General features: G+C 36.5%; 2 protein-coding genes across 3 annotated transcripts in view; both read right to left on the bottom strand.

The window, feature by feature from the left end:
- Nucleotides 1–2364, bottom strand: part of LOC104597850 (DNA topoisomerase, type IA, core) — an 82953-nt gene extending 80589 nt beyond the window's left edge. Inside the window, exons 1-4 of the mRNA XM_088903210.1 lie at nt 2236–2364; nt 2002–2116; nt 671–1546; nt 106–578 (exon numbers count right to left, since the gene is read on the bottom strand). Of these exons, the coding sequence (XP_088759336.1) occupies nt 106–578; nt 671–1546; nt 2002–2082 (1430 nt within the window). The 5' untranslated portion in view covers nt 2083–2116; nt 2236–2364. The remainder of the gene's footprint in view (nt 1–105; nt 579–670; nt 1547–2001; nt 2117–2235) is intronic.
- Nucleotides 2365–4013: 1649 nt separating this feature from the next.
- On the bottom strand, nt 4014–11887 carry LOC104597851 (heat shock protein 90-5, chloroplastic-like). 2 transcript variants are annotated; one of them, XR_735261.3, is made up of 20 exons: nt 11463–11887; nt 10998–11071; nt 10529–10654; nt 10308–10401; nt 10117–10200; nt 9713–9856; nt 9515–9631; nt 9377–9421; nt 9204–9284; nt 8210–8314; nt 7984–8124; nt 7803–7895; nt 7410–7487; nt 7059–7313; nt 6458–6560; nt 6180–6354; nt 5970–6075; nt 4899–4988; nt 4449–4770; nt 4014–4335 (listed from the first exon to the last, which is right to left on the bottom strand). XR_735261.3 is itself a non-coding variant. In XM_010259588.3 (19 exons), exons 1-19 carry the CDS (start codon nt 11727–11729, stop codon nt 4564–4566), a joined length of 2385 nt encoding a protein of 794 aa, XP_010257890.1. In that variant the 5' UTR covers nt 11730–11887; the 3' UTR covers nt 4357–4563. The 2 variants fall into 2 exon arrangements, 1 of the variants encoding a protein (XP_010257890.1); XM_010259588.3 differs by lacking the exon at nt 4014–4335 and having other exon boundaries at nt 4357–4770.
- Nucleotides 11888–12155: the final 268 nt, after the last annotated feature.

The following is a 12155-nucleotide window of genomic DNA, read 5'->3' as shown; positions in this document are numbered from 1 at the left end:
ATGGAAAGGATGTAAGGAGATGTTAGTAAAGAAAAGCCATGCAGATAAGACAATTCAAAGGATAGACGAAAAACTGGCTTGCAAGAATAAGGAGATGAATTTTACCCATTCAGTGCAACCTTAATACTCTTAAGATGAGTCCAAGCAGCAGATGGAACCTCCCACACCATGCTGAAGTCATCATCAGGCCGCACAGATCCTGACCGACCAGCTAAGTCCCTTACATGACCATAGCTAGGCAGGACTTCAAACATATGCCCAAGGTAGTCCTGAATAACCTTTGCTTTCGTAACAGACTCTACCACAACAACAGATTTGCCTGTGGGAGGATGTAATGGCCTGAAAGTCCTTGCATAAGACTTTATTTTACCCTCCATTTTTTGCGCCTGTGGCAACTCAGTACTAGAGGAAATTTTCTGTGCACTTTTGCTCTTTTCTGAGAGGGCCTTACTTGATTTCACCACTCTACCTTTTTTTTCAGGTTTATCCCTGCCAGTAGAGTTCTTTGTTGTCTTCTTGGACAGGTTGTCTGTAGAGGAAGTATTTTCTGCCAAGGGTGTCTCTCCAACTGGAAGAATCTGAAAAATAATCATCTTTAGTTAGAACAAAGATTCCAGGTAGAGTTCTAAAACCTAAGCTTCAAGGAAAAAAAGCACTTAATAACACATACTTCAGAAGCCTGAGAGGATTGGAGAGCTTTGGCATTAGACTTCTTTATTTGAGATGCACTTTTAGAACCCTTGGACTGTGCCACACCAGAAGACAAATTAGTTCCAGAAAATTGTCCATCATCTTTCTTACTTGCCAGCTGCTGTTTCTTTTTCCCTTTAGTTCTGGTTTGTGGGTTATTACTGTCACTCTTAACTGAAGTTGAAACAGATGATTCTGATGCTCCTTCCTTGATCCCATCTCCACTTAACTCCTCTTTGAGATTCACCATATCTGTAGTTTTAACAGCCAATTTCTTAGCACTAGAGGAGCGCTTTTTGACAGGCTTACTGGAAACTCCAACCTCTACACCTCCATTAGAACCACTGCTGCAAACAGCAAATGGCTTTGCCTGCTTCTGAAACCTATGAATATGTTTGAAGTAAAATTGTTTGCCTCTAAACTTTGCATCTCCCCCAGACACATTATCATTTCTATTTGTCGTCGTTCTTGAAAGGTGGGCTTTTTGCTTAGCATGAACCGAAGAAAACCTTCTAACAGCACATTGACGAGAAGATGAACTCAATCTAAAATTACCATCTAAACATCTATTGGAGAAAATGTTCCTGGCTTTCATGGTATATGGAAACCCATCTCTTAAGTAAGACTGAAAAGTAACAGGCGCCTCATGCCTGCACCCATCAGTAACACTCCCCAAAAGAAAGGAATCTCGTTTAAACTTGAAGCTTAATTCTTTTAATCGATCTGTAGCAATCCTGAGAGGCTCCCTAGCCATTCTGAATTTAATCTGAACGAGTTTTCCATATTTATAACCATCACCAAATGGTGAACATGGCATGCAAGTACTTGGGTAATTCTGAAGTCCCCTGTATTGAGACTGCAATGCAAATCCAAGGAAATACAATAATTACTAGAAATTAATATTATTGCCATGATGTTTAATGTTGAGTCCATACAATTAATAGTCAAATGGTTCACAATTAGAAAACAGAGTAGCAACTCTGAGTCATTTCCACAAGTGTTTTTATCGACCGCAGGGAAATAAGAATAGTACAGCTATGAGGGATGCCCAGAAGAACAGAACAAATTATCTACAGATAATTCTTCCCTATTCTCGCATTCACCTTGTTCCATGAATTAGAACCTCCGACTCAAAGCTAACTTGAAAAAATGAAAATTATAATTGAAAGTTGAAACATTGGTGCAATTTTGTTGTGCCAACGCATTAATTTCAGTCAAACAATCAAAACTTTAACCCTCCAAAAAGGAAAAATGAGGAATAAAAAGGCAAAAGAATATTGAGGGAAAGGAGCAAACTTGGAGAAGCGTTACCATGAAGAGAAGGCGAGATGGACTGGAAAGTTTCTCGTGTAAGTAACTTGTGGCGAACAACCTATGAAGCTGTAGCGCCATAAAGGATTTCTAAAATCGCTTCACAAGTGAAAGCCTCTAAATTCAAGTTTAAATTAAAGAACAGAAAACAAAAAAAAAAAGGAGTTAGAAGCGGAAACCGTAATGGTGGTGGTAGTAGAAATAGAAGCAATGGAAAAAAAAAATGTATGTTACCATTGATAGTTCAGGTGTTTCAGTTCAGGCGTCATTTGGAGAACATATCTATTTCAAGAAAAAGATAAGAGATGAAATGTTTCTGTATAGTATAGAGTCGATGGACTTTCAGCCCAGTACACCGGACTGAGGAAACGGAATTATATTGCTGGAGAGTACCGCGAAAAATCCCTGGTTAGGGCACTTGATTTGGCTTGAAGAGACATGTAATTACACAACAGCCCTTATGGATCCGTACTCGAACTTGATCTCGATCCGGATTAGGGTTCGAATTCGATCCGTTTGTAATCGGGACGAGTGACCCATCCTTGCCCGATTTGATCCGTTTAACATTGATTCAATGGGTGTTTGGCAGCGGAGCATTTTACAAGCGTTAGGTGTCTTGTGTCATGCGTGCCACATCAGCAATTATATCAAATTGGCAAGAAAATCGTATTTGACAATCTTATTTTTCAAAAAGAAAACGATTTTATAATGATTAGTTTTGGAATTCGAAAAAAGATGAATTTTTTAAAGAGGGTTTCTTGAAACATCAAAATGATGTTTCTTAAATTGCCTTGGTGATCCTAAATCGCCTTGGTGACATGGAACATTGAAATTTAAAAAAACCAACCACTTTTTTGAGATGTCAAATAATTGTCGTTATAAATATATTATAATATTAAGTCAAATCACTTTAAACACCTAATTAGTCTATATCCAGTTTTTTCAAAAAAGAAAGATACAAGTGAAACAAATCACTTGCAAGTCAGGGTCCACTTGTGAAATGCTTCAGTGCCAAACACCATGTTAATTTGTGCATGATATACAATATCAAAGTCATTTTCATTTATTTTTTTAATAATATATAATATTTTTTATTATCTTTAATTTAATTCATCAGTATTATTTATTAATATCTGTTTATGATCTAAATTCAATCGGATTTCAAAATCTAAATGTGAGAGAAATTTTTTATTTAAATCTAAATACAAACAAATCAAAATTGGATCAAGTGTACTCAATCCAATCTGGTCCATTTGCAGGTGCGATTTCCCTTTGATAGTTTATAAAAACTCCCACTTAGTGTCCAAGCAGTTTTGGATGATCCATGTAGCGTTTAAACCCTATCCCTGAAATGAGCTATCAAAGGGAGGCTGAGAATTGGGCCATAGACTTGTGGGCCGACCATCTGATAATGGCTAAAGTTGCTGAATTGAATCACATATTGTATTTTAGTTGTCATAAAAAATGAAAGATATAATGACCTGACCAACTTTTAGCTTTGATTCCAGCCACTAAAGAATTTACAACCTCTTTAAAAACTAAATATAAAGATAAAATAAAAACAGAACACTCTTAATGCCTTTAAAAGGTATCAAGAGATAAGAGGCATTAAGAACAAACGAACAAACCCTTAATCACTAAGACTGCCTTCGGGAAGGGTGAACTGAAAATAACTTCTAGCTTTTAAACCATTTTCGGCTTTTATCTAACAGCCACTTATATATAGATGCACAACACAAAGCCGCACAATAACTTCTAGCTTCATAAGCGAGACAATAATACACAACATAACTATAAATATGTGATTTTTCATTACAGTAATGAATATGATAATACCTTTAAGATAGAGATTTCATATGCTAAATAATGGAATTAGGAGTTCACGTGGGACGCGTGGACCTGATCCCTCCTACATAGTTGGGCTGAATTGAGAGGGGGCTACATTGCAAGGTCCGGTTACGTCTGGGCTGACATTGATCACTGACCCGACCTAGTTTGTTGGCAATGCAATTTAATTTGCACATGTTCAAAGGTATGGAATTGAAAGCTAATTCTGGTTTATTCTGGTTTTAAATGTAGCTTTATTTTGGTTATTTACTGTATACATAAAGTAGAATGAAACCTAAAACAAAGTAGAATAAAACCAGATCAGACCATGATTCAGGGACTTAAACTGACCCCTCTAACTGGTTTTGAAAATAAAAAATAAATAAAACATTAAAAAAAAAGCACCAATACACCCTAACGGCATATCGACCTGTGTTGATACTTTGAACCTTGAATAAAACTCGAAGCAAAAGCCAACCAAATTTTACAGTTCTGATGCATTTGTACCTGTAGCAAAGAAAAAAAAAGTAGAGCCTAAGTAAAACATATTTGTATTAAGATCTCATATATTATTTTCGTTAATATCCCTCACAAAGGAACATTGATTTTTAGCATTTTACCTAACCACTCTGAATTTTTAACCCATTATGCCTCCATCTAAACGTTTCTCTACATGGCCTCCAAGAATCAGAAACAATGCCAAAACAAACAACCGTCATAGCTATCAAAAGAATATTAATCCTTCCAGGGATCGCTCTCTGCCCTCACTTCCGATGGTTCAACCACTTCTGTCACCGAGGTATCAACATCACCGTCTGCATCAGATTCAAGAGGGGCATCTCCTGTCTCTCCCTCTCCCAATTCTGATCTCCCCCATTTCCCGCCAAGGGCAATCGCCATCATCTCATATATCTTGTTACCCAACTCAGCTGGACTGTCAGGCTATGCCATTTAAATGTGGAACAAAAGTTAGAAAAGAGATTGGAACAAGCAAGAAAACAAGCTACTCATGCATTAGGAAGGCAAATGAAATCATTAGACACACAGAAAATTTGTATTATAGTACTTACAGTGAATCCACTGGAAATCAAGGCTGTATCATATAGTAGGTCGACAGCTCTTCTGGCTTCTGTACTTTCTGGAGCATTCTTGCATGCAGCCTGCAAGTCACATGAACAGCAGTAGTTAGAAAACGCTAACACTATAGAAGCGTGTCAAAAGATAAAATAGTAACCAATCACTCAATTTTTCACACTGGAGGAAAAGCAAATTGGGCTAATTTGACAACTATCTCAGTTTTATAAACCGGGTACATGCCCAATTAAAAGACATCCCTCTTTATAATGACAAAAAGTACTACAATGGGATAGTTTTGTGTTTTAAAACATGTATATTTTGACTCTGAGTGTGCCCGTTTGTTAATAATGGGTTGCACCCAAATAAGACCATCAAAACAAAACATGAGGTTTTGAACCCTTCACATTGCAAAAGTAAACCTGTTTCATAGGAACTGGAACCTTCACAAGAATAGTTTACCATCTTGAGTTAATCTCCTTCTTAGTTGGGATGAGTAGGGCCACAACAATACCACCCAAAATTTGTGAAGGAAGTCCAGATAAAATTTAAAAAAAAAAATGAAGAGCAAATAACCAAATCCAAGATTATACTAAGAATGGGCAACCCCACCTCAAATACTTATGTAGCCTTTATATCTTTTTTTTTTGGTATTTGGTGCCACGCACTACTAATAACCCCCCTTTTCCCCAAATTGGTGGTTGCGGGAATCAATTCCACGTCAATGCTGGAGCAAACCAGCTAACATACCAACAAGCCACCTCTCGGTTGGTGTAGCCTTTAGATCAAGTCATGTACTAGTTGGAGTTTTCTAAAAGCACAAAGAAGCAAAATGTGTTTGTCATCTTATGTCAATAGGTGATTTTATGCTCTAGGTGTAGAGCTCAAAGGCTCTAGTGCTTTGTAAATATTTACATACACATTCTTAAATATTAATAAATTTTTTATTACTTGCAAAAAGCAAAGCATCATGTTTGTTCTGAATTAAACAACTAAATAATTGCAGATTGTTCTGAATTAGCAATATCATAGACTCAAGAACCCTAGCTGTAGGAGTATGGTCTTACATTCAGATCTTTAATGATGGGATGATCTGGATTGATCTCTAATATTCTCCGCCCCCTCATGAACTCCAAGCTTGAAGCGTCTCCAAGGGTCTGTGCTTTCATAAGCCTTGTAAAGAAAAGACCTTATTTTAGTGAAAAGTTGATGAAAACAAGAGATTCATCTGATGAATAAGATTAAACTCAAGGTGAAGAAAAGTCATGATCATCAACCTTTCCATATTAGCAGACCACCCAAACTTGCCAGAAACAAGCACACAGGGGGATGAACTAAGACGCTTTGACACTTGCACTTTAGCTATCTTATCACCAATTTGTTGCTTTATCCAGTCGCAAAGAAGATTGTACTCTTGTTTGGTTTCCCTTTCTTTAACTTCATCCTCATCACCTGATATAATATTTGATGTCATGACTACCTGGAGAGATTAACCAAAAAGAGAGATGCACTTGTGAAATATATCCAATTTAATCATATTAGCTATCATACTAACCCAACTCAAGATCTTCCTTGCTGATATCAACAAATTTCTTTTCCTTGTAGGTCTGCAGGTTCTGGATGGCAACTTCATCGATGGGCTCTATTAGATACAAAACCTACAATGCAGGAAATCATGTTAATGGTCCAGCAGAAAAAGAACTGGACCTACAGTATCCAATAAGATAAATTTGAAATCAAATAGGCATTTCGTTGTTTCTTCTCATTTTTTCATTTATTTTGCTTACTAGAAAATCATCACTAGTATTTACAATATAATCATAACTTTTCTTTTATTATCTAAAAAATAATAACAAGTAACATTCAGATTAATACTTCAAACAATTTTAACGCAAAGTCTCCTAAAGGATGTTCTCTTTAGAATTTTGGATTAAAAAATATCAATAACTTGGTTAGTTTGGAGATTAAAGTCTCTGAAGGTTCTGGATGGAAACTTCATCAATGGCTTGCTTGTTAGTTGGATATTTCTGTACTTCTATATTTTAAGGCAATGGCATTTAAAGTCTATATTTGGTGCTTAATTTAGGAAAAAGAAAATTGTATAAGCTCTCTTTGTTGTTAGTGTAGCATCGCTTAGTTTCATTTTAAATGCATACCTCAATATCCTTTTGCACCAATTTCTCCAAGAATGGAGCAGTTTTTGCACTTTTCAAACTGTCTGTTGCCAAGTAATAGATAGCCTTTTGGTTCTCACCCATATTTTCAACATAGTTATCTAAGCTAATAAGTTCTTCCTCACTTTTGGAAGAGTAAAACCGCAGCAAGGGTATCAGACGCTTGTGATTTCCCGAATCCTCAATGCATCCCAACTTAAGAAGCTTTCCAAAGTTCTCCCAGAATTTCTTATAATCCTGCAACATGTTAGACAACAAAACCATACCAATGAAACTCCCAGAATGAAAACTGCAAAGACCATATCTGGGCTTCATTCAGCATTCACTGCTTACCTCTTTGTTCTCGCTTTCAGAGATATCCTGAATCATGTCAAATGTCTTTCTAACAAGTCTCTTTCTCATAATTCTTACCTGCCAATATATATTGAAGATAAGCAAAATAAATGATGAGAAACTAAACAGTAGCTTGAGTCCTTGAATCATGAAGAGGGTGGAAACTTTTGTAAGCATAATGGAGATTATGTTTAAAGTTTTAAACATTAGAGTCCCAACCAAGTATTTTTAAAGTTTTAAATGTTTAAAAATGTATTTGTATCGGCATATCCATGCGTATCTGGATGCACCGTTACGGACATGATACACCTGATCGGTATTTTAATCCTTGATTTTAAGCAAAGGATTACCTATAATCACATCCATTAATGTGAAATAAAAGCTCTGACTTACTATTCGGCTCTCTTGAAGTATCTCTCGAGACACATTGAGAGGAAGATCATCTGAATCCACCACACCCTTTACAAAACTCAAGTACCGTGGAAACTAGATAAAGAAAAAAAAAACATATCAGTTAATACTATAGAAACTATACCTACATACATACATACTAGCGTTATAAAGAAACACTTACCAGTTCACCATCAAAATCATCTGAAATGAATACACGTTTGACATACAAGCGGATATTCTTTGTCTTAGGATTTATCATGTCCTCATTGTTAAGAGGTGCCATTCCAGGAATGTAGAGTACACTTCTAAATTCCACTTCACCCTGAACATTTGTTAAGAATGAAGTCATAAAAACTAAACCTAAACCAGAACCCAGTACAATACCCAATGAAAAGAAAATCCCATACCTCTGTGGTAAAGTGAGTGTATGCAAGTGGATCCAAGAATTCATTAAATGTCTTCTTGTAGAATTCATGGTATTCATCTTTCTCAACTTCCTTTGCATTCCGCATCTAAAACAAGCAAATTTAACAAGAAAAAACTTAGTATGTCAACCAAATAGGGCAATGAAAACTTGCTATGAATCTAGGAATGGCAATGGGTAGGGTACCCGTGCAAATTGCCCTACCCATTCCCAAACCCGCCTATGTATCCCTGATTCCAAACCCGTCTAACTTTTCCTCTCAATTTCCCAAACCCATCCCGTCCCAAACCAGTTAAACCCGTTAAACCCCTTGGCCAAATGTTTTCTACTAAAAAAAAGTTTCTTAATGCTTATAGTGTGACTTGAACCTGGATCAATTAATGATAGCGCCAAATCTCTTAACACTACTTTAAGCCACTAAGCCATCTCGCCTTTTGTGTTATTTAGTGAAATAAAATAGATTTTATTAACTTTTGTGTTCATCAAAACAATCAATACATGTATATGAATAACAATTCCAACTAAAAATTAAAAGAAATAATATTTAAAATTAGCATTTTATAACTACATGAAATAAACAATCTATCAAATCCAAATTTACATCAAATGATGATTTTAATCCCAAGAAATTTATAAAAATAAAATATTAATAATAGAATAATTATCTTAGTACTTAAAATTTATAAATTTGTGCATAATATATAATATAATAGATTAATAGGTTCATACTTATGCATCCCGGGAATCAGGTATCGGATACCCTAAAGTCAAAACCCAAACCCTATAGGGTTTTAATCTAAAATCCCAAACCCTATAGGGTTTTGATAAGCGGGTCCTATTAGGGTCGGGACGGGTCGGATACCCGAAAATTCCCACGAAATTGCCATCCCTATATGAATCCAAGGTTCAATAAGGAGATGCTGATGTCCTGCTAACAAAAGACTTAAGGCTACAATGAAGACAAATACTTGACTTACCCATATGGGTTTTGTTTCATTGGCTAATTCCCAGTCCCAGTATTTCTCAGTCACAGTTTTCTTCTTCTTTTTCTTTTCACCCTGGAAACAAGTAAAAACACATTAGCTTGAATATGTTAAATAGATGGTGCAGGATCCCCAAAATTTCCACCAACAGGATCCCCAAAATTTACCTCTGGCTCTTCTTCTTCTCCCTCCTTTTCTTCCTCCTCTTCCACCTATCATGCAGTCATCATCTAATTAAAACCATTTCTTTTATGGGGATTCAAATGCAAAAATACTTTTTCAGAAAATCAAAACAATGTACTCACCTCAACAGTCCTTGATTTTTCCTGCCATGTGTATATGGGGAAGGAAACAAATTGAGAGTAATTCTTCACCAAACCTTGTATCCTGCTTGGCTCAGAGAATTCATATTTATCATCCGGCTGCAAGAGAAAGTGGCCAAAACTTAAGGGCATCTATGGGATATCCAAGTACTAAAAAAAGAAGCAGAGGCAAAAGGATACCCTTAAATAGAGGGTGATTTGTGTTCCACGGCGTAGAAGTTTTTCAGGATCAGTCTCTTCCCTGATAACATATGAGCTACTGTCAGCCACTGCTTCCCAGACATACTGCTTATCTGACCTTGGGCTTTTTGTAGACACAACCACCTATACCAAAAAAGAGAGATTTATCAAAGAAACAAAATATCAGGTATACTCATGTATGTAATGCCAATGCATAATAAGCAGTCTTAAATGTTTCTAAGGGAACCCTATAAATCCAACCACTTAGGCTATGTTTGGTTTGAAAGAAAAGGTAGGGAAAGGTAGGGAAACCTTTACAAACCTTGTATAGATTTCCCTACCTTTTCCTTCCTTTCCCTATTTTTTCCTTAAAACCAAACACAGCCTTAAGGATCAAAATATACCTTCTCAGCAATAAGAAACGCTGAATAGAATCCAACACCAAACTGACCAATCAAGCCATTATCTGCTCCAACATCTTTATTCTCCTACATGAGCAAAAGATTCAATGAGCAATAATGAAGAGAAATATTTGTCCATTAAAGAACAGATGCAGTTATATTATGCACAAAAATGTAAAATGAAGGGGGAACACCTTCAGAGCCTTCAAGAATTTTGAGGTCCCACTCTGTGCAATAGTTCCTAGGCAGTCAATGAGCTCTTCTTTGGTCATTCCAATACCAGTATCTCTGCAATTTCAAGAAAGGCATATAAGTAAAACCTCTCATTCCAATACCAGTATCCTCTTAAGTCTTAACCAGTAGTAAAACCTCTCATTGATCAGGGAAGAAAATAAAATGGTTGAAGCTAATATACGTTATGGTGATGGTCCCATTGTCTGGATCAGGCTTGATGCGTATCTCCAATTCACCAGCATCTCCAAGAAGAGAAGGTTCGGTCACACTTAAAAATCTCAACTTATCTAGCGCATCACTTGCATTACTGAAAAGGGCAAAAACATAAAACATAAAATAGTGATGAGAGAGCAGCAGAAAAAAAAAAAAAGAAAAGAAAAAAAAAGAGCAAACAAAAAAATGTAATTACTAATTAGCGATCTTAGGAGTAAATGGAGATGCAAGTAAAGCAAAAGAAAACGTTAGTTTTAAAGGCTAAATGCTAGAGCTCTTCCAGACAGATCCCTCGAACAAAACATTTATTCGAATGTCTACCTTCTACAATATGGCAATAAATGCTTAGAGTGCTAGCTCAGAAATAAAAATAAAACAAATATATATCACCAAAGTGAGATATAGTTATATCGATAATGCACGGTTATGATACCTACCTCACCAGCTCTCGAAGAAACACTTCCTTGTGACTATATAAACTATGAACTATCAAGTCCAGTAGTCGACTAACCTGCAATTAATTCAAATTTTCAGAAGCCTTGACTTATGAGATAACTGTCCACATGCCATAGATAATGATAGCGAAAAGCCTAAAATACCAAAACATGCTAATGCCCCTTTAAAAATTACAACCACAATTGGGGACGAAGAAGAAGGAAAAGAAGGAGAAACAACCTTATCCATGATGACACTCCCAAAGTTCCAAAACATGCTTAAAAGGAATTTGCTTTTAATCTTTTATCTTTTCTCCATTAGCCAGATAGAGATATAGTCATTATCTACATAATGACAAGACCCATCAAGCTCCCCTTCTGAATCGAACCAAACACTTGGAATTCAACACCCAAGTGTCAATGGGGAAATGGAAACAATAGAGACCAAATAACAGAAGGGGAACCTACCTCCGCCTGGTACTCAAACTTCTCGCCAGAGCTGTCCTCGGCTTCTTTCTCAGCCACAGCCGCCTCACATCGGACAGCCAATCGGTTGTTTTTCCTCTCGAATTTCCATTTCAGTCCACAACCAGGAAACCCATGTCTCGAAATGTTTCGGGGTATAAAAGAAGTTCTCAAATTCAAGACTTTAATTTGGTTCTTCACTGAAAACGATGACGAAGGAAGAGAAGCTATAGAAGATGCTGCCAAGCCCCTACTTAGAACGGGCGCCATTTGAACCCTTCTAAAGTTTATAGAAATAGAAAGGTTCTAAACCAATTCTTCTCCTTCTCTTTTTGGCGGAAATGTAGATGAGGCTGGTGAGAACGAGAAAGGTAAAACCCCCTATGTACAGGGTTTAAGGGGTACGCAGAGGAGAGATGGATGATTCTAGAAGAAACCAAAAGATCGTCTCTCTGTTTGGAGCTTTCCGAATGGTTTCTAAGGCCTAGATTCTGCCACGTCATCTCTCACAATATCTGGAAAATTTTCCATCGACAATAATGGACAAAAATTGAAAATGCTGTAAAATGTACTGTAAATAAATTGCTAATCAGGATTAGGGTGCAAATGGATCGGATATGTTTGGGTGAATTCGAATCACCCCGGATTGAATTCGGATAACCCTTATCTGATTTGAAAAAGATCTGATCTAACTTA

This window comes from Nelumbo nucifera, chromosome 4 (genome assembly GCF_055504915.1).
Source record: "Nelumbo nucifera cultivar China Antique chromosome 4, China Antique-T2T, whole genome shotgun sequence".
NCBI lineage: Eukaryota > Viridiplantae > Streptophyta > Magnoliopsida > Proteales > Nelumbonaceae > Nelumbo > Nelumbo nucifera.
This window is presented reverse-complemented; position numbering and strand designations above follow the sequence as displayed.